Source organism: Phyllostomus hastatus, unplaced genomic scaffold (assembly GCF_019186645.2).
Source record: "Phyllostomus hastatus isolate PE091 unplaced genomic scaffold, TTU_PhHast_1.1 phas_contig_196, whole genome shotgun sequence".
NCBI classification, from domain to species: domain Eukaryota; kingdom Metazoa; phylum Chordata; class Mammalia; order Chiroptera; family Phyllostomidae; genus Phyllostomus; species Phyllostomus hastatus.
The window spans coordinates 29,209,556-29,235,100 of NW_025333709.1; the positions used below are offsets into that span (position 1 = coordinate 29,209,556).

The window sequence follows — 25,545 nt, forward strand, 5'->3', positions numbered from 1 at the left end:
ATACAGGGGCAGAAAATGTAGCTCAAAAACAATGAACTTGGATAGTTAGCTGAAGAGATTTCCAGTCAAAGTGATGAAGGTCTGGCCCTGTTTCTTCTCCTTGTTTATGGTAAGTTAGGAGAAAAGAGATGATGAAAGAACTAGGAAGTCAAAAGGAACTAGGTTTAGGAAATCCTCAGACTCCCCAGATTTCAAAAATTGCAAAACCCAGAGATTGATTGTTAGGAGTGTGCTCTAGGGAGGCTGAGAGTATGGCAGCATGGCCTTCTGCCAGTGCTGGGGAGATTAGGAGTGTGACGCCTGGGTCCCCTCTGCCATCTCTGCAGCCACCAAGAGAGGAGATGGCATTATACAGGACGGACCTGTGGAAGACCCTCTGACCTAAGGGCATAATCCCCATGGCATACATTGGCGATCCACACGGTTCTTGAGAATGCTGTAACACCAGACACGTTGCCAGCCTTGGGACAAGTTTGTGGTGATTTGTCACAATAGCCAGAGGACATTGATAGCTAACGCTTTTTGAAAACTCGCTGTGTGCCAGCACCCTGCCCGCTTTACATGTTCTTTCCTGTTTAACCTAACATCATGCCTGTAACATAGCACTAGTTGGTGTCTCTACTATTATAGATTTCTGCTTTATTTATTTAATAAGCACTGGTAAGATACTCACAATTTCTTAAGTGCTTTACAAACATTAATTTATTTAATATTGTCATCTCCATTATGTATTTAGCTTATCCTCCCTCTTTACCTCAAGGAGGCAAATGGCCACCAGACACTTTTACTATTTCTCATTGGTGCTTTTTGTGTCCCATGATGCATTTGAGGTGAATGTAATTCCGTGATGCTTTCTGTAACCTAGGTTTATGTACCGAGTTCTTCAGGGATCCCTGTTTCCATCTCCGCTTCTGAGGGCTAAGCACTTCGACAGACTGACTCCAGAGGAGAGGGCTGAAGCCTTCAAGAAGTGGAGGGGAGCGGGAAAGGTGGGTCAGGTGACAACTACATGTGCCAACCACCCAGCTGCCAAGTCAAGACCCATGTGTGGCCCCGCTGTCATTGGAATGACGTCAGCAACTCTTTGTGCTGCTGAGCGAGAGAGCACCTCTGTGTGCGAGACCGCGTTGGACTCGCACTGCTCTGAAACCAAGACCTCAGGGATGGCTGAGCCCTCGAAGGGGTAAAGAAGCAGGAGGCCCTCTTTGCAGCTGCACATATTCCTTCGGTGTGGAGAGAGCCTTCGAAGAGGCACCTCTACCGAGCAGGAGTGACTTGGGCCTGTCCCTAAGGGTCAAGGACATTTTACTTCCTTGAGAAAGCCAGTGCGATGGCCTTCATTGTGCATGTCACATTTGACCTGGACAGAGTTCAGGGGAGTAAAATATTTAATTCACAATCAAATGCTTTTATGAAACACTGGGGATTTTGTAAAAGCATTTTTTATTGTCTTCGACATATAAATGTTTTCAAGGAGATTCATTTGAGATATATTTATTTTACTCTGAGAGCTCAGATTCCAGAGAAATGCTTTAAATAAGCAGACTCCAATCTGATTTTTTTTTAATTCAGAAAAAAAGTAGTTTTAGATTGGTTAGAATTCTGAGAATTCTACATGGAAAAAAAATGTTATAAATGGTTGATTTCCGGAGGAAAAAAATTCCAAGAGCCTTTTAAACAACAATGTACCTAAAATAGGATAACAATGATACTATTTAAAAATAGTATTATTAATAGCTTTTTATTTTTTGAGAGAAGATGGTTTCTGTCTTCTGGCTGAGGATGTCAAGTGGACCTCTGCTGGTTTCAGCATTCTCCTGAGCTGGGAAGTGGTGGGGGCTGGCGGGGGCGGGGGGGGGCGGGATGCCCAGGCTCCCGCAGGGAATGGGAGCCAGCTTCAGGCAAAGGAAGCCCCTTCTTGAGGTCCACCTGTGTGCGGACGTCAACTGGGAAACCGAAGCCGTGGGTAAGTCAGGCAGACGCAGCTGAGCGTGTAGCCCATTTGGCAATGTCCTGTATTCTCAAAGTGACAACAGCATGACCGGAATGAGACAACAATCAGTGTCAAAACAATCTTCAAGAGACCACTTGAGGGTTTCTTGTCCTTACCAGCCATACAGCTTTTCAGGTGTTGGAACGTCTAAAAAGGAGATATGAATTGAGGCTAATATAGGGGGTTCTCAGAAGGAGTCCATGAGGTTCTTGTGAGAATTTGGTCTTTAACACATTTTAGAACAGGCATATCTGTATATAGCAGGTTAACTGGTGTTACCAGTCCTATATGCTGGTTTTGGTTGGAACAAAGAAATAATTTATCCCAAGTAAGGCCGGGTGTTATTATAAGATCGTGTACTCTTGTTCTTTTAAAATTCTGTATCTGTTCATTTGAAAATTGTCAAAATTGCTGCCAGTCACCCGGTATTTCCTTCATGAAATCTCCATGCCATTGCTCCATTCTTATTGTCCGAATGACTATTAAACTCTGAATATTATTCTCAGGGCTTTATCTCCTACCTGCTGCCCACTGTCCTGGTCTGATGTTTATGGAACCTTCTGATATGATTGCAAATAGTCTTCTACATAGACTTTCCAGAACTTGTAAAATGTCACAGAGCTAATGGAAGTTGCTTCCACTTCCTTATTGTTTTTTTTAAATAAACTGTTTCATAAATAATGTGCACTGTTGTCACTCCTCTAGACATTCACAGAATCCAGCTGTAAGTGGTTCCAGAACTTAGAGGGAAAATTCCAAAGTACACCTTTTACCAGAATAGTGTTTTTGGCTTTTTCTTGTATGGAACAATTAGTGATGTTATTTCCTCTGTTATCCTCATAGTAGCTGGTGTGCATTTCCTGAGATCATCATCTTCTGATAAATAAAAATTTAGAGATAGTTTTACTAGTAAATAAAAGGTTAGAATCTAAGGAGGACAGGAATGAGCCATACAGACTAAGACAATCCGTTAAGTACCTGCACATCGGAGCAGATGAAACTCTTGAGTGCTCGTGCTATGGGGCCGCAATCTCTCAACCACAATTCCAGAAACCCGAGTACTCTGAAAACGGAAAAATCTTTTATAAACTAGGCACAACTCAATGCCCTCAACAGAGGTGATGCTCTTTATACACTTAAAATAATGTTCCTATATTTGCTACAAAAATTGTACTACTGGATGTTAAAGTGTATTTTTTTAACTTTGAAATATTCTGGGTTCTTTTTAAAAATTTATGTTTTTTAGAGAGAGGGGGAGGGAGGAGGAAGGGGAGAGAAACATTGATTGGTTGCCTCTTGCATGCCCCCAGCCAAGGAAGGACCTGGGCTGAAACCCAGGCAAGTGTCCTGACCAGGAATCGAACCAGTAACCTTAGGATTTGGGGACAAGGCCCAACCCACTGAGCCACACCAGTCAGGCAAATTCTGGGTTCTTAAACACACCTGGCTTTCAGGTGAAAAAGAACTTGGATCTGTATTAAGCCTTTAAATGGTCTCACTTACAAATAAGTAACTCCTACACAAGTTACCCAAGCTGCTGTGAGTGAACTGCTACATTTTGGTATTCAGCACATTTCACTGAATTTTAAGAGACTTAGAGTATGATGTCATTGCTACTGGTAGCCAAGAAAAATTGATTAATATATATTTTGGGATGTAATTTTACCCCCAAAGACTTAATGAAAGAATTGGATGCCCTGGCCTCTGCGGCTCAGTCAGCTGGAGCGTCACCCTGCAGACCAAAAGGTCACAGTTTGATTCCCACTCAGGGAACATATCCAGCTTTCGGGTTCAGTACCTGGTTGGGATGCGTACAAGACGGCAACCGATCGATGTTTCTCTGTCACATCAATGTTTCTCTCACCATCGTCCTCTCTTTCTAAAATGCAATGAAAAAATGTCCTCGGGTGAAGATGTTAAAAAAAAAATAAAATAGCCCTGGCTGGTGTAGCTCAATGGACTGAGGGTGGGCTGTGAACCAAAGGATGGCCTGTTCGATTCCCAGTCAGGGCACATGCCTGGGTTGTGGGCCAGGTCCCCTGTGGGGGCCACGTGAAAGGCAACCACACACTGATGTTTCTCTCACTCTCTTCCTCCCTTCCCCTCTCTCTAAAAATAAATAAGTAAAATACTTTAAAAAATAAAATATTGGCCCTGGCTGGCGTAGCTCAGTGGATTGAGCTCGGGCTACGAACCAAAGTGTCGCAGGTTCGATTCCCAGCCAGGGTACATGACTGGGTTGCAGGCCATAACCCCCAGCAACCGCACATTGATGTTTCTCTCTCTCTCTCTCCCTCCCTTCCTCTCTAAAAATAAATAAATAAAATCTTTAAAAAATAATAAAATATTTTAAAAATAACAATAAAAAAATAAAAGAATTGGATCAGTTTCCTAAAATGTATTCTAGAAAGTAAAGCTCCTTACACTCTTACCAGGCCTTAAATCTTCACTGGACACTCAACAGGCAATGCGAGAGTACTAGCAACCTCTAACTTCCAGCTAATTGAACATTGATCTGTCATCTAAAGTAAGAGCATGATTCCGTGACAGAGATAAGACAGGAAAGTTTTGATTGGTGGGAAGCTGGGCCGCCTGCTATCACATTGGGAGACACAGTTTTCTGGGACTTCTTATTCATGCTCCGTATACATAAAAAAAGATTATACCAGTTTATTTGTATTAATGGTTATTTAAAATAAGTACAATATGTACATTTCACTGAACGTAAGTTGAGCAAGACTAAAAGTTGTTACACTAAGTATGCACCTACAACTATAATAAACTGACATAGGTTCTTAAGCTTCCATACAGTTGTGACCAAAATTCAATGACTGGATTTCACATTCTCATCAGGTTACTACAAACTGCAAAACAAAAGATAAATAACATGGGAAGTGTCAAGACAACTTTTTGAATTTCAAATATGTGTACAGATAGAAAAAGAGTACAAAAATACGTGTCTAAAACCACAGGCAGTCTGCGTGGAGTGCTGAGGCACTGCTGGTGCTGGTGGAGGTGAGTACAGAATTCTGCTTCTTCCAAAGGCCTTTGGGTGTGGCAGCAATGGGTGCCTGACTAACTGATTCAATTAAGTGCAGGAGATGATTTGTGTTTTGAAGCTTTTTCATGTGGAAAATACTTTAACCACTGATGACTTCAGAAATTGATGTGGGGAAAGTGGTCTGGTGCTTAAAAGCATCTTCAAAACTTTGTTTTAATTATCAGTAGAAGAAATGGCAACACCAGCTATTAAAACCCTCTCAGGGAAAATTACAAAATGTTATGCAGAGTTTTTCTGTACTTTGAGATATATTTCTGTACTGGTATGGACGAACTGGAAATTACTTCACTGCGAGTGGGGTGCAATCTAATCCTTTGTAATTGCATCTCTCTGGTGTAAAGCCAGTTATCCTTTGGCAAACTGTAATCTCAAATGCATTGTCACACAGACAGAACAAAATAAAATATTGCCCATGGATATTTTCCTCACTGTTGTAATCTCAGCTGGCCAGCTGACATACACTGAACAAAGCCCAGCTACCCAAAAATGGTTCTATGGAGACTCCCCTGCCAAACACCAACCATGGCTTACATTCAGAACGGGCAATCGCAAGGCCAGTGCTAACACCAATGTCTGCAGGGCTTCATGGCCACTGGGTCTTGCTTTTGCAGCGACCTACAGGGACACCACCTCTGCCTGTCTTTCATAGTGCTCACAATTTTGCGAACTTTAGAAGAGTAATAGTAAATAACTTAAGCATGTGTACCATCTTGGCTTTTAATAAATCAAAAGCAAGTCAGTCACCAAGTTAATACTGAAAGTTGCCGCTATGCTACTGTGCTTGAGAAGCGAGCTGGCAAAGGTTAGTCAGTCTGGATCCCAACGTCCTTTCTGTGACTGGTGAGAGGGAGCGCTGTAACTTGTTCCCCCAGTGCCGGCAGTGGCCTAACTCTCCAGAGGTAACCATTTTGCGCTACAGTCAAGGTTAGGCTGACAAAACAACAAAATCAGCCTCCTTTTTTAAAAAGACTTTCATTGAACTTGAAAGAAGGGAAACATAAAGCTGGAAAATAAAGCTGTATAACGTTAGACCGAAACAAACATGAAAATGCACAGTAGGCTGCAAGCGTCCCCGCCCATGGGGAGGGCTGTTCTGCACGGCTGTCTGTCTGCAGGGCGCTCCCCACAGCCACGGCCATTTCCTCTGAGTGTCGCTGGCAAAGTCTCCAGGCACCTTTGGAGTTAGTTTAGGAGAAAGGTGTGAATGTATATTTGTCTCTCAATCCATTCGAGGAAGTATGACACATTGCTATAAACTCCTGGCCCCAGGACTTTGGAAAAGCAGACGGAGCCCCATGAAGTTAAACCAAATAATGTCCACTGTCCTCCAGGCTGTTCACAGACGAGAGGTCCACCGCTGTCACCCTGTAATGAATGGCAGTGGACGTTAGTCACTGGTATTTCAGAGCCCTAATGACGCCCACGTTGTCCTGAGGGGACAATAGAGCCAAACCCAGCTTAACCAACTATGGAAAATTTCAACAAAGCTTTTATTGTCAGCCCGTGGGGGGAACATGCTTTTCACTACTTAAATGGGACTTCCAAACGGACAGTTGAAACGTCTTTAAAAGGAGAGGAATGGTTTGGGAAAGGATTCTATTCCTTCTTTCTGTGAAATCAGAAGACATTTTTCAGTCAGTTCCCATGCTTATCAAAATATGTCATAAATTTTTTTAAAGTACCAGAATCAAGTCTCTCACAATCTCATTCTTTAATTTTGATCCATTTTACAAATATACAAAGAACCCAAAATGGAACATTCAAAGATTTTTTTTCCATAAGAAACACTAGAAAAGTATTCTAAAATAACTTACTCTTTTCAAGATTCTTGCTATGTGAAAGAATGCATTAAATAAAACATACTTAGGGACCACGCATTACATCTCTTAATAGTTTCTAGAATCTTTTCAACTAGCATGCTTGAATGGGAAATACCACATAAGAATTATTTATATGTCTTTATAACCTATATTTTATTTCATTCATATGCATAAAGATTTTCACTCTTGATATTTAAGTCTTATTTGAGTTTTATTCTGTTCTTTGGCCACATATAATTAACCTTAAAACATTATGACTTTATCAAGTTTCTATTTGCTACCTGTGAGAAGATCAGAGGAGGCTAGAGGGCATATCCTGCAGCTCCTCAGAAGAGAAGGACTGGTACCTTAGAAAATCAGGGTGTGACTGTGGTGGAGATTCACAGATTCTCCTTGCCCAGCAAGAGTGTCCAACTTGGAAGTACATCTATGGTCATTCCCACTTGGAAATGTTGAAGAACAATCGTAGTCCTGTTTACTGACACTTTTCTGAACACTTTCCCTGTATTAGCTCCTTTAATCCTCCCAAAATCCGTATGTTGATAATAATAATGTAATATAATTATTATTCTATTTAGTTTAGAGATAACAGAAACGAAGCACAACAGCTTTATAACTGGCTTACTGGCAGGGCTAGAATTTCGACTCAGGCAGTCTAGCACCGGGTCTGCAGCCCTGCAACTACGAGACTACCTGCTTCTTAGAAATGGGAGTGAATACGACTGAGATGTTGAAGCAGAGCTGAATTTTTTATTGTGCTGGGTGCCTTTGTGGAGGCGGTGACCCTTGCATCCGGGAATGACCAATGCCAGAGCCTAGATCATGAGCCTGGACCTTGCAAGGGGCTGAATAAATTATTCTGCTGAAAAGCCTAATGGAAAAAATGTAAGCAAAACTTACTGGAAGCATTTTTATTAGACATATTCCACAATTTTTAAAATCTCCCCTTATGTAAAAGAAATACTGAGATGCTGACTGGTTTGGGTTGAGCTACTTGTTAACCAGAGAGTGATCAGAGTGGAACGTGTCTGCAAGTCCACTCTGCCCCGCCAGGGCAGAAGTTCAGCCAGGCGATTATTCAGCATCCACTCTTTGCAAGGTTTCGTGGTAAGGTCCACACAGATGAAGGCACTATTTTTGGTCACTGAGGGGCAGAAGGCTGCTTTGGCAACAAGAACACCTTGACATGAAAGCAAAATCGAAGGACTATAAATAAAGGCATCTTCAAAGGAATGAATGATTACTTCCAGCTGGAGAGGAACAGAAAGTGACCCCCGGCGTGGGTTTGGAGGAGGGATTAGTGAGGCAGTGGACATTTGTAAGGTAGAACACAATAGGGGAAGAAGCAGCTGTTTCATACGGAATGGAGAATACAGATGAGGCATAATCTGTCCTCTTTCCCTCTTAGTAATATTGGGCTTTAGGCCAAAGTCAATGTTTGGCTTCTGTACTAATCCCAATGACTTCTAGACCTTTACAAAGGGACCCACAGCTTCCAATAATGAGAGGTTCTGGTGAACAGTCTTGCTCCAGACCTAATAAAAAGTAGCTTTTGTTTGTTTTATTTTCTACCTGGAGCTGTGTTGGAGAACCTCTGGTGTGCATCTGAGACACCCACAGGGCTGAACTCCCACTATTAAAGGGGCGGGCATGACTCGGTTTCTACCAGACATCAGGATGGGAGCATGCGCATGCCCGTGTCTGTGCACAGCCTTCAGCTCTCTTTTGCCAGTCACCCTTCTGCCCCTCCCCTGGCAGTGACCAAGCGAGGAAGAGACTCTCCTTTTTGGTAGACCTCCAAATCATGCTGCAGAAATGGATTCATACTAGTCATTGCTACTAGGAGAGCCTTACTCTACCACCTTTCGTGCTGGGTGATACTGGGTAAATAACTTAACTACTCTGGTCCCTTCTTTCCTAGATCTGTAAACTAGGAAAAGTAATGATACTGCCACAGCAGGTAATTGTAAGGATTAAATGAAAGACTATAAAGTATTTGGAAGAGATCCCACAATGCAATAAGCACCAAATGATAGACATTAATATTCATATAGTTACTGTTCACTGAGTAAATATGCCAGACATCACCCATGCATATGTGAAAGAGGGGAGCTTTCACATACATTAATTCAGTCCTCAAAACATCCTGCAAATTAGACTCAGTCCCACTGTACTCATGAAAAAACTTTCTAGAGAGGTTAGACAACTTCTCCAGGTCACATGGTTCTTCCTGGCAGACATGGGATCCAACCCAAACCTTTCAGGCTGCAAATGCTACATCCCAAGCCCCATGCCATTCGGACTCCAAACACTCTTTCTTTTTTTGGCTTGGGAAGTCACACCTGGGACTCTTGCTTGGAAGGCAGGGATCCCTTCACCATTGTCCACCTCAGCGGGCTGACCTGCGGCCAAGGGGCAAAAGGGAAGGTGACCTCAGTGAAACACCTAGGGACCTGGCAGTCTGCCTCCTGGCAGTCTAAGGGATCACCACCGGGCCACTTCCAGTCCCCTGATTTGCCCACTCTGCAACAGGACCATCGGAAGTGTCATTTTATTACATTAGCTTATGGTAATGACATTGTTGAAACTCTTCTCCAATTCAGAAATGTGCGTGTGGTCGGGGATAGGGGGTGGGGAGGGGGCAATTGGTTCTACTTGCTTCATAGCCCTGACGTGATTGCTGTTCCCTCTCTGCTGTATGCTTCTTTGAGCACCTGCCCTTTTTCATCATTCCCTGGGAGCTGGTCTAGTGTAATATTCAATGAATATTTATTAAGTAAAAATAAAAATGCTTCCCTGAATTGCTTAGTCAGCATGCTCTACGAATTGTTGTGACCAGGAATCCTGAGTGTCTGAAGGTCACATTCAGTGTCATTCGAAGGCATGTTGACAACTGAGTGCAGGCCGGTGTGATCAGCTCCTGAGACAGAGGTGGCTCTGTCACACCCCCTGGAAGCTGGGGTGTTGTGTGTGCTCTAATATCTTCACCCTACAAACTTCCTTTGGTATCCCCCTGCTTCCTGGAACTGGCTGGTTGGAGCCATGGTTACCACTTGCTCCTGTTAGAAACTCGTTTGTCTTAGTCACTAAAAGGGTCCGATGAGATGGACCAGAAGAGCTGCTTTCCTTCCCGTCGCTGACTCCAGTGCTGCCTCCATGCGGTGGAAGAGAGAGCTGCAGGCCACCCAAGTGAGTGAAGGGCATGGAGGTTGTACGGCGAGTCACAGGGTGAATAAACATCTGCTAACAAATGATTTTCCCAAAAAATCCTCCCAAAGGGCCACACATGAATAATAGTGAGTTTCTACGGACACATCGAGGTTATTGCTGAACAGAATCGCCTGAGTCAGCAGGGCACAACCTACCATGCACGAGTCGACTGTGCCGGACTCGTAGCCGGCGCATATCATCCGCGCGGTGATGGTCTTCATGTCAAAGTAGGACTGGCACTGCTCCAGGGAGATGACGCGGACTTCTCCCTCCTGCAGCTTGAAAGGCACTGGCGTCGTGAAAAAGAAGACGTAAGATACGCAAGAGGATAAATGGCTCAAAAATGAAGCCAGTCATGTATTAGAGCAGTCACATATTTTTATACCCCCAAAACCATATTCCTTACTTAAAATGTCATTTCAAAGACAAGGCTTGTTTGGAATCAGAATTTTCTTATTAGAAGTGTCAACAGCAATTATCTAGTCAAACCCATTTATTTTATTGAGAAAAGCGAGGCACAGAGTGGCTGAGTCACTTGGTTAGATAACTTGGCTCACACTTTCCCCCTTTTATTATACATGCTGCAATAAAAACAGCAGCCACCGCAATGAAATGGAAAACAATGAGGCCACAGCTCTGCCCCAGATAGGAGGCAGCCAGCTCAGCGTCGGCTCCAGCGGGGCGGGGTCTGCCCTTTGTCTCCTTGGTTTAAAGAATGTGTCTCACCATGGGCTACAGTGGCCATTACTGAGGTAAGAACCTTTAATCGTAGAGGACAGGACGGAGATGTTGAAAGGGACAAAATCATCCCTTAGTGGCAGAGAGGAATATGTGAATTCCCCATGTTGCTTGAAAGTTCTTGAAGAATAGCAATGGACTCGAATCTTGAGTGGTTTTGCCACTCTACCAAACTATCCGCCCTGCCCCGCTCTTGGATGGCGATGGTGAGGTGGTGTGTGTGTGTGTGAGGGCGCCTTGTTGGGCGGAAGAGCCATGGCCGTACCCTTGACACGGAGCGGCCTTTAACGAATATGTCTCACAGATTAAATTCTTGTTCTAAACTCATGAGAGTCCCATTTGGGGCTGGGAGTGAGTAGTACACATTTTTAAATTTCTTTGTTTTATATGTTTAAGTCACTAGGGAGCCAAACTATTTTAGTCAATTTAAGTGGGCAAATAGCAAATCGGTTTTCATTGTAGAACGACTTACAGGTTGTGTCACAAAAAGTCAGTAAGACCAATTGTCACCCAGGAATGGAAATGTGAGTGCATCCCGGCTGTGGGAGCGGAAGTGCCGACCGCTAGAGAGAGGTGCCCAGTGGGTGTGCCTGCAGAGAGTGCACATCATCGTAGGAGACGGTCCATGCAGGGATGACTGCCAGGTCTCACCTTGCATGGTGGCTCCAAAACGTTGGTTCTGGCCCCCCAGAGAAAGGTTCTGAGGTGTGGACAAGCATTTTTGAGGTTGCTTCTGAGCAGATTTAAGTGCCTTATTGACATCTATCATTTGCATGGAGGGGAGACTGTGACACACACCTGCTTAGTATTTACCATCTGTGTCTACACCTTTAGAAGTGACATGGGAGAGAGCACTGCCAAAGGCGAGCAAGGAATGCAGGGGTTTTTGGTTACAAGCTGGAAGGAAAGTGCTGCTGATGACCCTGGCTTACTTTTGTTGCCCATGTGCCCCCAGCCTGTGATGTAGCAGTACGTGTCAGGTTCTAACGACTGCTCCGCGCTGGGCAGGCAGACCGGCCGGACGTAGCTGGTCTCGTTGATGTCTTCACTGAGCTCCACTATGCTGATGTCATAGTCCACCACCTCTCGACTGTAGCGAGGGTGCAGGATGATGGTCTTCACGAGGCGCGTCTGCATGAACGTCGATGGGTGGTCTAGATTGTTGATGCCAAACACCACCTTCCAAACTGCAGCACTCTCTCTCCTAAAATAACAATTCGAGAGCTTTTGGCATCTTAAACTCACTAGAGAGAAAACTCAGCTCCATGTGAGTGAAGATGGATAAGAAAGTCAAGAACTGGACCCTTGTTTTAGCTTGAGTTGCTGCAACAAATTACCATAGCCTGGATAGCCTAAACTTCAAGTATTTATTTCTGATGGTTCTGGAGGCCAGAAGTCTGAGGTCAGGGCGCCACCTGCTCAGCCTGCTGAAGGCCCTCTTCCTGGGTTCTAGTCGGCTTCTCCCTGTGGTGTCCTCGTGTGGTGAAAAGGGAGAGAGCAGGCTTTCTTCCTCTCCTTATCAGGACACTAATCCCACCATGGGGGGTTCCACTCTCATAATCTAATTAGCTTCCCAATGGCCCCTGCCTCCTAATACCATCCTATTGGGGGTTAGAGTTTCAACATATGACTTTTAGGGGGTCGCAAACCTATGGTCCATGAAAGCTATGGGTACTAAAATTTTACTGCCCTAAAAAAAGGAGACAGAAAATAAAAATAAAAGGTTAGGTCAGGGAAATAAGAGGAAAACAAGAAATTGTTTTGTTACTCTAAAAGAAAACTGAAAAGTATTTCAAGAAGGATGTAGTGACGAAATACTGGGGAGGATTCCAGTGAGTCAGAAACTGAAAATTCCCATTGAGCACGGCAAGACGGAAGTCACTAAAGACTCTGAGCCCTAGACGGTGTAGCTCGGTTGTAGCTCAGGGCATCGTCCCGCAACCTGAAAGGTCATGGGATTGATTCCCAGGGAGGGCACATGCCCGGGTTATGGGTTCTGTCCCCAGTCAGGGTGCCTGCGAAAGGCAACCCATTGATGTTTCTCTCCCTCCCTTTTTCCCCCTTTCTGGAATCAGTAAAAAAGAAAAAACTGTAAAAAATTTAATAAATGCCATTCCTTGTAGTGATGTTGATGAGAGCACATTCCAAGTAGGCTGAGGAGAAAATGGAGGAAGTAAGTGTGGAGACGGTGACTGCAGTGACTTCAGGACTTTGACTGTGCATTGTAGCTGACAGGGGCAGTAGCTGAAGAGGGTTGTGGAGTCACGAGAAAGAGGCTTGAGTTACGACATTAAGGCATGTTTGCTGAAGGGAATAATCCAGCCAGAAAAGGAGAAATTGATGATGCAAAATAGGGTTTAAGGAGTAAAGTCAATGAAAAGATAAAAGGGGAAATAATTGTCCTTAAATAAGATCAGGGACACACTCCAGGGAAAGTAGGAGATGCGGCCATAGACACGAGTACTTTGTTGGAATTGGGGATGAAACAAGGTTAAAGGTATGATGGTGTCTGTCTTCTTCATGAAGTATGAGGTGAAATCAGTGGAGAGTAAATGAGAAAAAAGGAAAAGATGTCAAAGACTTGTCTTTAAGGGTAGAAAAGTGACTTTCCTGTGGGAATATATTAGAAGTGTCCCATATTGTTAGATGCCCATTTGGGATTCATGGTCCTACAATTGACGTGAGCTCAGTGAGCAGTCGGGTGTGTGATATTCCTCAGCAACGGTCAGCTGGGGAACGTTCAGGTGCAGGGGCGGAGTCCGTGGATGGACAGCTGCAAGACTAGAGGAAACAAGTAACTATGAAGGTTAGAAAGGGAAGAGCTCCCAGTTTTGGCAAACCCCAGAAACTCTGATTAGCCCATATTTTAGGCCAATGGCTGGCTATGTCCTTCACCCAGATGTTTTCCACTGGAGGGGGAAGGAAGACAGAGAGCTCCTCCACAGGCAGACAGGGCAGTGGTGAGAGTGGAGTCAGGTCCGCGTCCCTGGGGGCTTTTTACAACCCACTGGCTCACCCCCCAGTGATGCCAGAAAACAGCACCCCAGGGGAGGCATGGATACAAAATGGAGAATTCCTGTTTTCGTGGGCATTATTACTGACAGTAAGGGACCGAATCCCGCAAGTCGGTAAAATGAAAAAACAAACTGTGAATGACTGGCATAGTTCATAAGCACCTAGAAGATAAAACAGCAATCATGAGAACATAACATGGGTTCAGTCTAAAAAGTCAGACCAAATGTCTCACTTCCTTTTTCTGAGGCTATTAAAAGACTTCATCAGGATGGGTCTGCCTGGTACGTATGGCAGAAAGATCTAGGAAGAAGGAAGTTGGAGGTCCCTGTGAGAGGACTGGCCAAGACACTTGGTGAGCTGCAGAAAGAAGCAAGATGGGGGGACTGATGGATGGAGATGATGGGGAAGAAGCACAGACAAGCAACACAAGTCTTGTGAGAGAAACCGAGACAAGGGTGACCTGGTAGGTTAGGGATTAAGGATGACAGTGTTTTATGCAGGTTTCCTGGAGAGACATTAGATACTTCTGATAACTACTAGTTGTGTGCCAGCCTGGGATGTTCATTCTTATGTCTTTCAGAGGCAGAAGAAGGCAGGAAAATTGTTAATTTGCCCCTGAAAAGCAAAGTCTTTCTTCCTTCCAACTGCTGGAGCTGAACAGTTATTAGGGCATATGGAACTCGATCTGATCGACTTGGTAGCTCACGTTTTTAATTTTCACTTGGGATTTATAAATACCTCTCCGTGGAAGAGCAAAACAAATTTGTATTTTTTTACCATCAATGTAATTAAAAGAGACAGGCTTGAGAAGACCTACAGATGAGCCACACTGGCTTTGCCAAAATACGGGATCAGGATATGAAGTAAATCCCATTAATTGCAGCAATTGTTGGCTCCGGCAGACAGTAAGGCTTATAATTAGAAGTTCCCAAAAGCTTGCAGGGCCACTGGGGAAACTGTAAAACAGAATCCGAGGTATTAACACGCATTCAAATGAAGGCTTGTTGGAAGTTGGGCAATTTCTAATTTCTTGTGGGTAAGCCAGGCCCCAACTGACAGTTCTGTTGAGTTTAGTGTTCCATAAAATTTCACCAAGGCCTTTGATATCTTATCCATTTCCTTAATTATAAACACACACTTTTTCTCTATTGCAAAGCTTATTCTTAACTTCACAGGTCTGTCTGTGAAAGAGGAAACTTGGCCAGCACATGTGGAAATGACAAAAGTGGGGTATGAACCTGGATTAACTAGCGCATGAAGAATGTGTTTCCCTTAAAGAGCTGTTGGATTCATTGAGGTAATCAGCTTTTGATGAATGTACTCTTGCTAGTATAGTCTCCCGCTTATCACGGAGTTATAAATCAGAACTGGAAAAGACATTTGGGAACATCTGGCCTCTTCCGAAGCAATAACACTGCAGTGTATTTCCTGACATACGACACAGACTTGTCCCATCATTTGGGGCCTTACACATTAAATGTTCTCCAGAGGAGGTACTGGTTTCTTTGTATTTTATTTCTCCAAAAAGAGCAGTCAAATAATTGGACATACACATTTCCATTTTACAATCACTTACCACATTACAATCTAATTATTTGTTTAAGTGCCTGGATCCCTATTAGGTTAGCACTCGAAGGAAGGAAATGTGCATTCCTCTTTCCAACGCCCATGGAAACTAACCGTTGCACTGGAACCCTATCCTGCAGCAAGAAGAGCATCAGTGGGTGAGTAGCTTTGTATAAGAAGATGCACTGCAGTACTGCTAAAATGGCAGCAAAGTGGAACTAACCTGAATGTCCATCAACTGGGGAATAATAGAAAAAGTTACAGTTAATCTATATTATAGAATATCATTTAACTTTGGAAAACATATTTGAGCTGTATCTGTTGACCCGGGGGATGGCCACGATCTGCTGCTACGAGAGAAAGCCACCGCACAAACACAAGTGCAGAGTGTGATTTCCAACCAGAACAGGAAACGACGACACCCTGGGGGGAATGTATTTGCTGACAGCTGTGGAGGACGTTCCCCAGGCTCCAACAGGGGCTACCACAAGGGTGGTGAGAAAGGAAAGGTGAGTGTGAGAGAAGATAAAAACAGTGCTAGCAAAATGCAAAAATACTGATGCCATATGCCAAGGGAAAGGGTAGAATGCATGATTTTTAGTAATAATTTTTTAAAAGAGTTGACCTTTATCATTGTCCCACATATTGATACCAGGCATGGTTCTCAGGGCTTTCCACTGGCTCATTCCTGCCTGCACCAGCCCTGTGAGGTAGGAACTGTTATTTCCCTCATTTCACAGGGGAGGACAGTGTGGCCCAGGGAGGTTAATGAATTAACCCATGGTTACACAGTAAGAGGCAAAGCTGAGAAAGAAAATAAAATAGGCAAATAGGCAAATAAATAAAATTGCATTGTGTTCCTATAAGTTAACCAGTCAAATAAAAATAATCCATTAAGTGATAGAACTGTGAGTTATTTTAAATTTTTCCTATGATTTAATATGATTTTTAAATAAAATAAAATTATTAAAAATAGAGCAAATAAAATTGGTGGTAGGGTGGTTATTTAAAAAATATCCTCAAACTTTTTGACAGTCCTCCCCTGGAGAAGAGAATTTCGCATTTCTTTCCTTTGGATCTGGGTGGGGCTGGGTGGGGCTCCAGCCACGTAGCAGGAGCAGCAGGAGCTGCTACTTTGGAGGCAGGGGCCTTGGCCTCCACCCACCAGAACACAAAGGACACAGCATCCTCCTGGCTCCTTTCCTGGGATGCTCACTCTGCGGGAGGCCATCTCCCTACTGTGAGCCCCACACACACAGAGGCGCTGAGGCCCAGCCCACAGGCAGCACTGGCACCGGACTGGAGAGGGCGGCAGCCCCCACCCTGGAGTCTTCCAGCTGATGCCCAGACATCGCCAAGTGCAGACAAGCTGCACCAGCCCTGTTCTTCCACATGGCTGGCCCCCAGAATCTTCTGTGAGCATAAAAAGTTTTTAGGGTTTTTTTCTTTGTTGTTGTTTTGTTTGGGTTGTTTTGCTTTGTTTTGTTTTGTCTTTTTTCTCCTAACTTGCATAGCAGATAGTTGGAACAGATGAGGACCTTCTGCAGTGACATTTGTCAGTTTGGGGTCAGTGTCCCCTTGGTCTTACTTTTCTGCCCCTTTAAGCATACTGCCGTGGCTAATTTTATGCGCTGTCATGGTTGGGCTACAGTGACAAAGTATTTGGTCTCACATTACTCTGGACTTTTCTGTGAAGGTATATTATTGTCAAGATATGGAAGCAGCCCAAGTGTCCATCAGTCGATGAGTGGATAGAACAACTATGGGATATTTACACAATGGAATACTGCTCAGCTGGAAAAAGAAGAAAATTTTATCCTTTGCGACAGCATAGATGGACCTAGAGAACATTATGCTAAGTGAAATAAGCCAGTCAGAGAAAGACAAGTACCATATGATTTCACGCATATGTGGAATCTAATGAACAAATTGAACTAACAAAGAAAATGGGGACAGACTCAAAGATAGAAAGCAGGATGACACATAGTGGTGGCGGGAGGTTAGGGCATAGAGGGATCGAGCAAAAAGGAAAAAGGACTCATGGTCATGGACAACAATGTGGCGATTGCAGCAGGGCAGGGGTATTAGTGGGAAAATGGCAATGGAGAACACAATTAAAAAAAAAGATTAACTGCTAAATCAGTGGACTTTGGGTAAAGCAGATTACCCTCCATAATGTAGGTGTGCCTCGATTTATAAATCAGAGAATTTACTAAAACAAATCTGTACCTCCCCTGAGCAAGAAGAAATTCAACTACCCAACTGCCTTTGGACTTAAACTTCAATTCTCCTGTCTTCTGGAAAACCCCGTTAGATAAACCCCATTAGATTTGGAGCTTGCCAAGGCTTCACAATCATGTGAGCCAATTTCTTAAAATAAATCTCTCCCTCTCTCTCTCTCCCCCTGCTCTCTCCCATTGGTCTGTTTCTCTGGAGAACCCTGACTAATACACACTGCACCTTTAACTCTGCTTCCAAAATTCCTCACCAGTTCCCCTAGTGCTGTAACCTCACTGTAGTATCCCCTTGAGTAAACAACCTTGTTTAACTTCACATGTATTTGATGTATTGAAAAAGGCTAGAAAAGAAACCAATGCTGGCTGGAGTCAATCTGCTAAACTTCTTCCTATTCCTCTCTCTTAGGACATAAATCATAAGCAACAGATATCCACTGCCAATAAATGAGCAGCACATACGCAGGCTGACAACACCAAGGGTAGAAAAGGCTAAGCAGAAAAAAGGCCCAGGAGGTATTGGGCCAGCCAAAAAGTCTGTTGCTTTTTCTGTACGATGGCTCTAGTGGTGCTTAGCTGTCTTTAATTTCATTTGAAACAATTTTGTTACATTGCATTGTGACAGCTGTCATATCAGCATGCATTTAAAAAAACATGAATATTGCTGAATTTTTGTGCAACCATTTTTATGTTGAAGATGGAAGAAAATATGCAACATTTTGGTGTATTATGCATTATTATTTCAAAACATGTAAATGTGCAACTGAAATGCAAAAAAAGGTTTGTGCAGTATATGGAGAAGGCGCTATGGCTGATCGAATGTGTCAAAAGTGGTTCGTGAAGTTTCTTGATAGTACTGACATTTTTGCCAAATAATTCTTTGCTGTGGGGCTGTCTTATGTAGTGGTAGATGCTTAGCAGCACCCCTGGCCTCTACCCACTAGAACCCAATAGCAGAAGATAGCCAATATACTCAAAACAACCAAATCAATAAAGTTATTGGTGAAAATGAAGAATGTGTCTTTTATTTTATGGAAAAAAAAAAACATAACAGACTTTTGGGTCAACCCAATAGGTCAATGGTGGATTTTGCACTGAACTGGCTTCCGAGAATTACATGTACTAAGAATGCCCACGTGACAAAATTATCAGATCCAAACAAAGCAAAAAAGAAAAGGTGCAGCTCACCCCTCAAAGCAGTGGGCGACTGTCAGCACCCACTTCTTGGCAATGAGCACACAGCCACAGATGTGCCCACTGGGCTCACTCTGCAGGGAACACTGCCAGGGCCACCTTCCAGGGCGACTCGTCCGACCCCCCAGGATCCTCTTGCTCATTCGGGCAGCAGGGCGGCGCCCACAGTCTACCAAGGAGCGGGAAAGACGTGTGACTCACCCCAGACCCAGCCAGATGCCTGGCTCTTTACGATCACAGACAGGCAGGTAACCATTTCCCCCAAGCCAACCCTGTTAAATGAAGCTCACATCCCCACCGGGGCATCACCCACGCTCTCACCTCGTTTAGCACACAGAAGAGAAATCTTACTTCCGCCGTGACAAGACTGCCTAGATTAGGAAACATGAGATGGTATAATATCAATTTACACATTTGCTGTTCACTTCAAACACTGCCAGCAAGACACGGGTTCAACTCTTACCTGAGGCCAGTTCTCAAGGCAGGGCTGTTGTCGGAATCACCTCGGGGGAGGGGTGTACAGAGAGTGTGTGTCTTCTTTTCTTAGTTTATTTAATATCATCATAATATAAGTTCTCATTTGTGAGAAGAGAAGCTATTGTTAGCAAAGTTCCCCACGCCATGTTGGCTGGTGGCACCACCCAACATATGAACTCGAACCATGATTTTCAAAGTAGGGAGAAGAAAAAGGAGGGAACTGGGCCACTTCGTAGGCTCTACAGTGAGCAGGGACCGTGTCAGATTCTTATGCTCATGCAGAGGCATGTATGTCCAAAAAACATTGAGAAATAGCTTTAAAGAAATAAAATATTACTTTAAAAAGCTAGAGAATGGATACATAAAAATATTGAAACTGGAAAAGAATGTTGCCTAGAGCTCTGATATTAAAGTATGGGCCCACGATCAGCTGCCAGGAAGAAGGGGGATTCGCTTTGTCCCGCGTCACTGTAGACGGCAGGGTCAGGACGAGTAGGTAGAATTTATGGGAAGTGTGCACATTCAGGGAGGGAAGAACTTTCTAAAAATTGGACTTAGCCTCAGAAAGCAAAAACATGGGCCATGTTTAAGTATCTCTCAATGTGGTTACGCTAGAGAATTCGGTTTAGTTTTAATAACAAAGCTCTTTTCCAACCATGAAGCATTTATTCACGGTGTAAATTTAAAAGACAAAAAATATTTTGGGACTGTCAAATATACTGTGATGTGCTAAAAATCCTAGACTTCTCAGAAAAAATATACATCCATATATATATCCATATATATATGGATGCAGGATATATATATACATATATATGCAGGATCTGACAGAAGTAACGCCTGCTTAGGTGTGGTTGGTAGGGTAATAATATGAGGATAATAATTTATAGTTTTAATTTGAACATTTCACCTAAACTGTCATCATGTGGTGTGCTTGAGTGTGATATTGTTATGTTACAGAATTACGTGCTGATGATTTTGTAATAAAAGATCTTGTAATAAAAGGGGGGCGTTATTTGCACTGAGTCCTGTACATTTCCATCCCTACACGCGTCATTTCCACATTTGTTTTTAAAGACTGATGGCATTTTCAGTTCTTGCTAAATTTGCATGGCAATCTGTGTAATTATCTGTATATGACAAATCATATAATACAGAAAAAGCACACTTGCTTTCTGCCTTCTCGTGACTTGAAGTTGTAACTCTTCTCTCTCTCCCTCTCTCTCTCTCTCTCCCCCGGCATCCTTAATTTCTCTGTAACACCTCCAAATCTGAAATTCACTTTGTTCACTAGCTCCTAGCCTGTCTGCCCACTTATATGATGTATATTCCTTGAGACCAGGGTCATTCATTATCCCTCTAACTCACTTCTACAACCCCTCAGAGCTCACCACTGAACCTGACATGGAAGAAATACTCAATAGTTAGTTGTTATTTGTTAGATCCAAAATCATAGCTTATGGGACTAGCAAAAGCCACCAGACTATCCATCTCAACTATTTATTTTACAGGAAACTCTGGCTACATAAGATCCCATATCTAGTTGGTAAGAAGGACTAGAGCCAGTTCCACCATCTCCTGACTTAGACTGAGATATTGTATTCATTGACCTGACCCGAGTACTTTGCTGGCACTCCCCGATTGGGGAAACACATCACTTCGTTGAAAGATTCAGGTCGTTGTTCCAAAGGAAGCAGTGCAGGTGCCAGGTGTGCAGGAATTTGGTTGCAGTTTGGTCTCTGGGGGAAATGTCAAGACATTCTGAAAGAAAAATGGTCCACCCATAGTTTTCTCCTTTGGCATTCAACTTCACTAGGACTTAATAAAAGCTTTGGAGTCAGCTACACCTGGTCTGAGGTGAGAGGCTATCCCCTACCATCTGTGGGTGGTGAGTTTTGAGTAAATTACTTGTATATTCTACGGCTATGTTCCCTATTCTGTAATAAATACTAAGTTAGCATCAGTTCCTTCAATTTACCTTTCCCCTATCTATAGACAAGGGCCCTGTTTAAGAGGACATTATTTTTTAGAGAACATCTTCCACAGGCATACTTTCAAGCTTACTTGGTTCTAATTCCATTTCATGCCAGTTTTTTTCTCAGACCCTCCAAGTTTTATCAGTTTTCATTACTTTAATTCCTTCTTTGACCTAGTTGCATGTAGTCTCAGTAGGAAATGCAAACATGAGAGTTTATTTCAAATAGGAAGTGAAAAAACTCCAAGATTAGAACCCAAGTTCTTTCTCCCTCACCATGATAGTTTCCACAATCATCATTAAAGAAAAACATCATTAGACAAGAGGGAAAAAAAAACCCTTATGTCTAGAAAGAAAAAAAAATAAAGCCAAACAATGTTGAAATCCATAGGCCAGTAGCTGTTTATACTCTTTACGGCTGTGACAGATTCGGGGCACCTCAGGTCAGAGGCAGAAGGAGGGCTCTGAAGACAGACTCTCACCCCCAATCCACTCTCTGTAGTGTCCCTTGTGGAGGCTGGCTTACCCTTCCACCAGCAGCCCATGCAAGGTGGTCCCATTGAGACTCTCCCAATCAGAGTGTAACGTCAGCCACTGCCGGTCTTGCTCCTGTCCCTGTATGAATTCGGTCACAGATGGCTCTCTGAAAAAGGGTAAGTGCAAGTTAAACACAGTACAGTGATCTTTGACCAGGCAATACCATTATTGGGCACTCATTCTCTTCCAAAAAAAAAAAGCTTTAAACCATCAGTCAATATTTCAAGAGGGGGATTTGTATTTGAAAGTTGGCATGAAATGTGATCAGCAAAAGGGGAAGTTACTAAAAGTATGCTGAAGCAAAAAAAAAAAATCCAAGTTATTACAGCTGTTTTAGTCATTCTCTGCTGACATGCATTTGAACTTTTGTGAGGTGGAAGAATTCTAACATATATGATGTAAAAACTCCAATATCTAAAAAACAAGAGCAACTTTAGGCGGTCAAAGGTAAAATAAAATTTATCTGATTTTTTTCCTTCTCTTTTATTGCCCACTATTATCCTGCAATGTAGCGATACTTTTAAATAAAAATAAATAATAACTAAAGGGAATATATACCTAGTGTCTACTTAGAATAAAATTATAAGTAGAATTTTTTCAACATACTGCAAAACTTTTATGCATTAAAAAGTAGTAAAGACCCGGGAAAATAGAGACAAGAGTTTAACAACATTATTTTTTTGTTCTTGACCTACATTCTCACTCAACTTCCACCAACACTTGCCTGTGAATGTCTCATTCAATCATGCAAAGATATATGGTTACACTGCATCTAAGATATAAAACTTTAGGTTTTAAAAGTACTTAGGTTTTTATATAAAGTATACTATTCTCCATGAAACAGTTGCCAAATTTAAAGAAAACTATTTGGATTTTTATCACCTGATGCGAAAAAGGGTAGAAGAGGTAGCAGAACTGGTTTTAGACAGAAGGAAGGAAGGAAAGTTCTTCTGCTGAATGTGTAAGCAGAAGAAAAGAAAAGCAGGTGTTTTGTTAGAGTTGAAGAGGGAGAGAGAATTCCCCAAGAGAATTCAAGTCACATAGCTTCTACCCTTCACGTAGGAGCTGAGCTCCTTGAATGAAGAGGAGCAGGGGTATCACAAAAGTGACGTGTACTTAGAATTGCTCCCTGGTGGAATTTTCAGAAGAAACACATCAAAGATAATGTAGAAGAAGGACAAGCAGCACCGAGGGTTCAAATGAATCTGAGAATCTTGAAGTTGTGGTAGCATTGAGTCTGCACGTCCAGTGACTTTCATTTTTGAATACGAGATGCCATTTTTTGCAAAGAGAAAAAGGACGAGGGGGACACAGGAAGGTAAAAAAAGTGAGATTCAGTAGCAATGAAAGAAAATTTACAATTCCTCCCAATTATTAATTATTTAAAATTGCTATGATTACATATAGAAAATAAAAAGCCCCAAAACTTTACCAAATCCTATTACTTTTAAAAAGAAAAAAAGCTCATTAAAGAGAATACTTGATGATAGAATAAGAGCCAAAGATTAAAAATAAAACAGAGTCCTTAATAATGAATGAATTCTAATCATTTGATTTTAAAAACAAATGGCACAAAGCCTGACTACAATTTAAAAAGAGTTCCACAAGATTTAAATTTATTTAGAAATTTGGATGAACTGTTAGATTATTGAAGACTTCACGAAACCTACTGCAAAATGAGAATTTTTCTTTTCCTCCATCGAAATGAGAGTCTGGCTTTCTCTCAGTCCCGGAAGTGCTGAGTGTGGAAGCGTGCAGGGACGGAGAGTATAAAAGTCAGATGCCACCATAACACTCGCGGTGTTTCTCTGGATACTTGCATCTGAAGAATTCCTTTCTGCAACAGAACAACTCTGGTGTCCTGAATCCAGGCATTTTGCTGGCAAAAAGCCAGAGGAAGATCAGCTTCAGACTTGTTTAATCAGGTCATGCGGTAGGCAGGTATTCATAGGGCCACAAGGGACTTACACAAGAAGGACAACTCTGCACAGGATTCACACTGATACTGGATAGAAAAATCATCCAGCAAAGGATGCTCAGAGTTTCCACTCCAAAGGGCTCCACTGTGCATTGCACGTGGGACAGTGCTACATTTCATTCCTTAGCCTCCAAAGGAAAAGGCAATGTGGCCTGAATCGCTTAGTTACATCAACTGGAAAAATCTAAGAAACTCGTCATCAAGAAGAGGGGAGAATCATTATAAAAGTCAGTTTTCCATGAAATTTTTAAACACTAGCACGCTTCTTGTGCACAAAAATAAATCTTTCCACTCTAAAAAGTCATCTTACTGCCCATTAAAAAAATATCAGTGAATCCATATGGCTCTATTTCTGCCATCATACAGAATCTGAGCATCTGTGTGATTTTAAATTTTCTTGTTTTTTCTTTAAATAATTTTACAATTATAAAAGTAATACTGGTACACGGACAAAATACACAATGACAAAATATCCTTCCCACCCCAGATATATGGAAACAACCACTGAAAATAGCACTTGAGATCCTTGCCAAGCTTTTGCTATAATTCATGTATATATACTCTATTTTTAGTCTAACACATTGTTCTATGTGGTGATGATGTTTTCATTTAATGATTTATCTTGGAATTCTTTCCATAACAGTAACATTTGTTAACTATTTTCTATATGATGAGCACTAGTAGACTAACTCACTTTATCTTACTTAATCTTCTAAACAACTTGAAGTTTGCTTGACTATTATTCCCCATTTTGGAGATGGAAAAATTGAAGCAAAGAGAATAAGTAACTTGCCCAAGGTCACACAGCAAGTAAATGGCGGAGGGGCCACCTGCTCCCCGAGGTCAGATGCCAGGTTACCACTCCCGACACTCTGAGCGCTGCGTGGCCCACCTTCATTAACAGCGCATGCGCTGTTCTCTGTAGAGCTGCAGAGCACGCCCTTACAGGGGTGTGCATCCAAGCTCAACCAATCCGCTCCTGGTACATATGTAGGTTGTTTCCGACCTTTGGCTTTACTATCAAAAAAGCAGCAGTTAACACCCTTAGCTATTCACCTTCGCCTACATGCATTAGTATGATTTTAGAATTAATTCCTAGAAATAAAATTATTGAGTCAAAATTGAAATTTTCAATTAAAAGTATGTATAGGGTCTGGCAGAAGTAAGGCTTGCCTGAGTGGGGTTGGTAGAGTAACAATGTGGGTGTACTAATTTATAGTTTTAATTTGAACATTTCACCTAAGTGCCATCATGTGGTGTGTTTGAGTGTGATATTGTTATGTTACAGAATTACAGGCTTGTGATTTTGTAACAAAAGATTTTGTAATAAAAAAGGGACATTACTTTGTGCCAGACCCTGTATTGCTTCTGCAAAGAGTAATGCCAATTCACACTCATCAAGAACACGTGTGTCTGCACTCTTTCATTTTTATCACATGAATAAAATATAAACCGTGCTATTAAAAGAGAAAGAACTCACAACACGGACAGCAGTGTGGTGGCTATGGGCAGAGGCAGAGGGAAGAAGCGGAAGAGGGTCTAGAGGGCATGAATGGTGGTGGGGAAACGTTTTTTAATTTTTTATAAAGAGGTATCTAGAACTTAGAAGCTGCTCAAATTTTGTTCAGCAATTGGTAATTCGTTTGACTTAACATCTTTGTCCATGTTATATCAAGAGACAAATGAAAGAAATCCTGCTGGGTAGAGAGCAAAAATATACTTCGCCAGTGAATAAGCGTTAACGTCA

At 42.5% G+C, this 25,545-nt stretch overlaps 2 protein-coding genes across 4 annotated transcripts in view; one reads left to right on the forward strand and one right to left on the reverse strand.

Annotated features, from left to right (window-relative positions):
* The window catches only part of ATP10D (ATPase phospholipid transporting 10D (putative)), a 78,432-nt gene extending 76,605 nt beyond the window's left edge, over positions 1–1,827 (forward strand). The window contains exon 23 of the mRNA XM_045834374.1: positions 866–1,827. Within this exon, the coding sequence (XP_045690330.1) occupies positions 866–1,187 (322 nt within the window). The 3' untranslated portion in view covers positions 1,188–1,827. The remainder of the gene's footprint in view (positions 1–865) is intronic.
* Positions 1,828–4,645: 2,818 nt separating this feature from the next.
* CORIN (corin, serine peptidase) overlaps positions 4,646–25,545 on the reverse strand; it is a 185,011-nt gene continuing 164,111 nt past the window's right edge. For all 3 annotated transcript variants that reach the window (XM_045834548.1, XM_045834545.1, XM_045834546.1), the window contains 6 exons: positions 21,810–21,926; positions 19,153–19,202; positions 18,826–19,000; positions 11,755–12,026; positions 10,240–10,373; positions 4,646–6,419 (listed from right to left, as the gene is read on the reverse strand). In XM_045834548.1, coding sequence (XP_045690504.1) covers positions 6,237–6,419; positions 10,240–10,373; positions 11,755–12,026; positions 18,826–19,000; positions 19,153–19,202; positions 21,810–21,926 — 931 coding nt within the window. In that variant the 3' untranslated portion in view covers positions 4,646–6,236. The remainder of the gene's footprint in view (positions 6,420–10,239; positions 10,374–11,754; positions 12,027–18,825; positions 19,001–19,152; positions 19,203–21,809; positions 21,927–25,545) is intronic.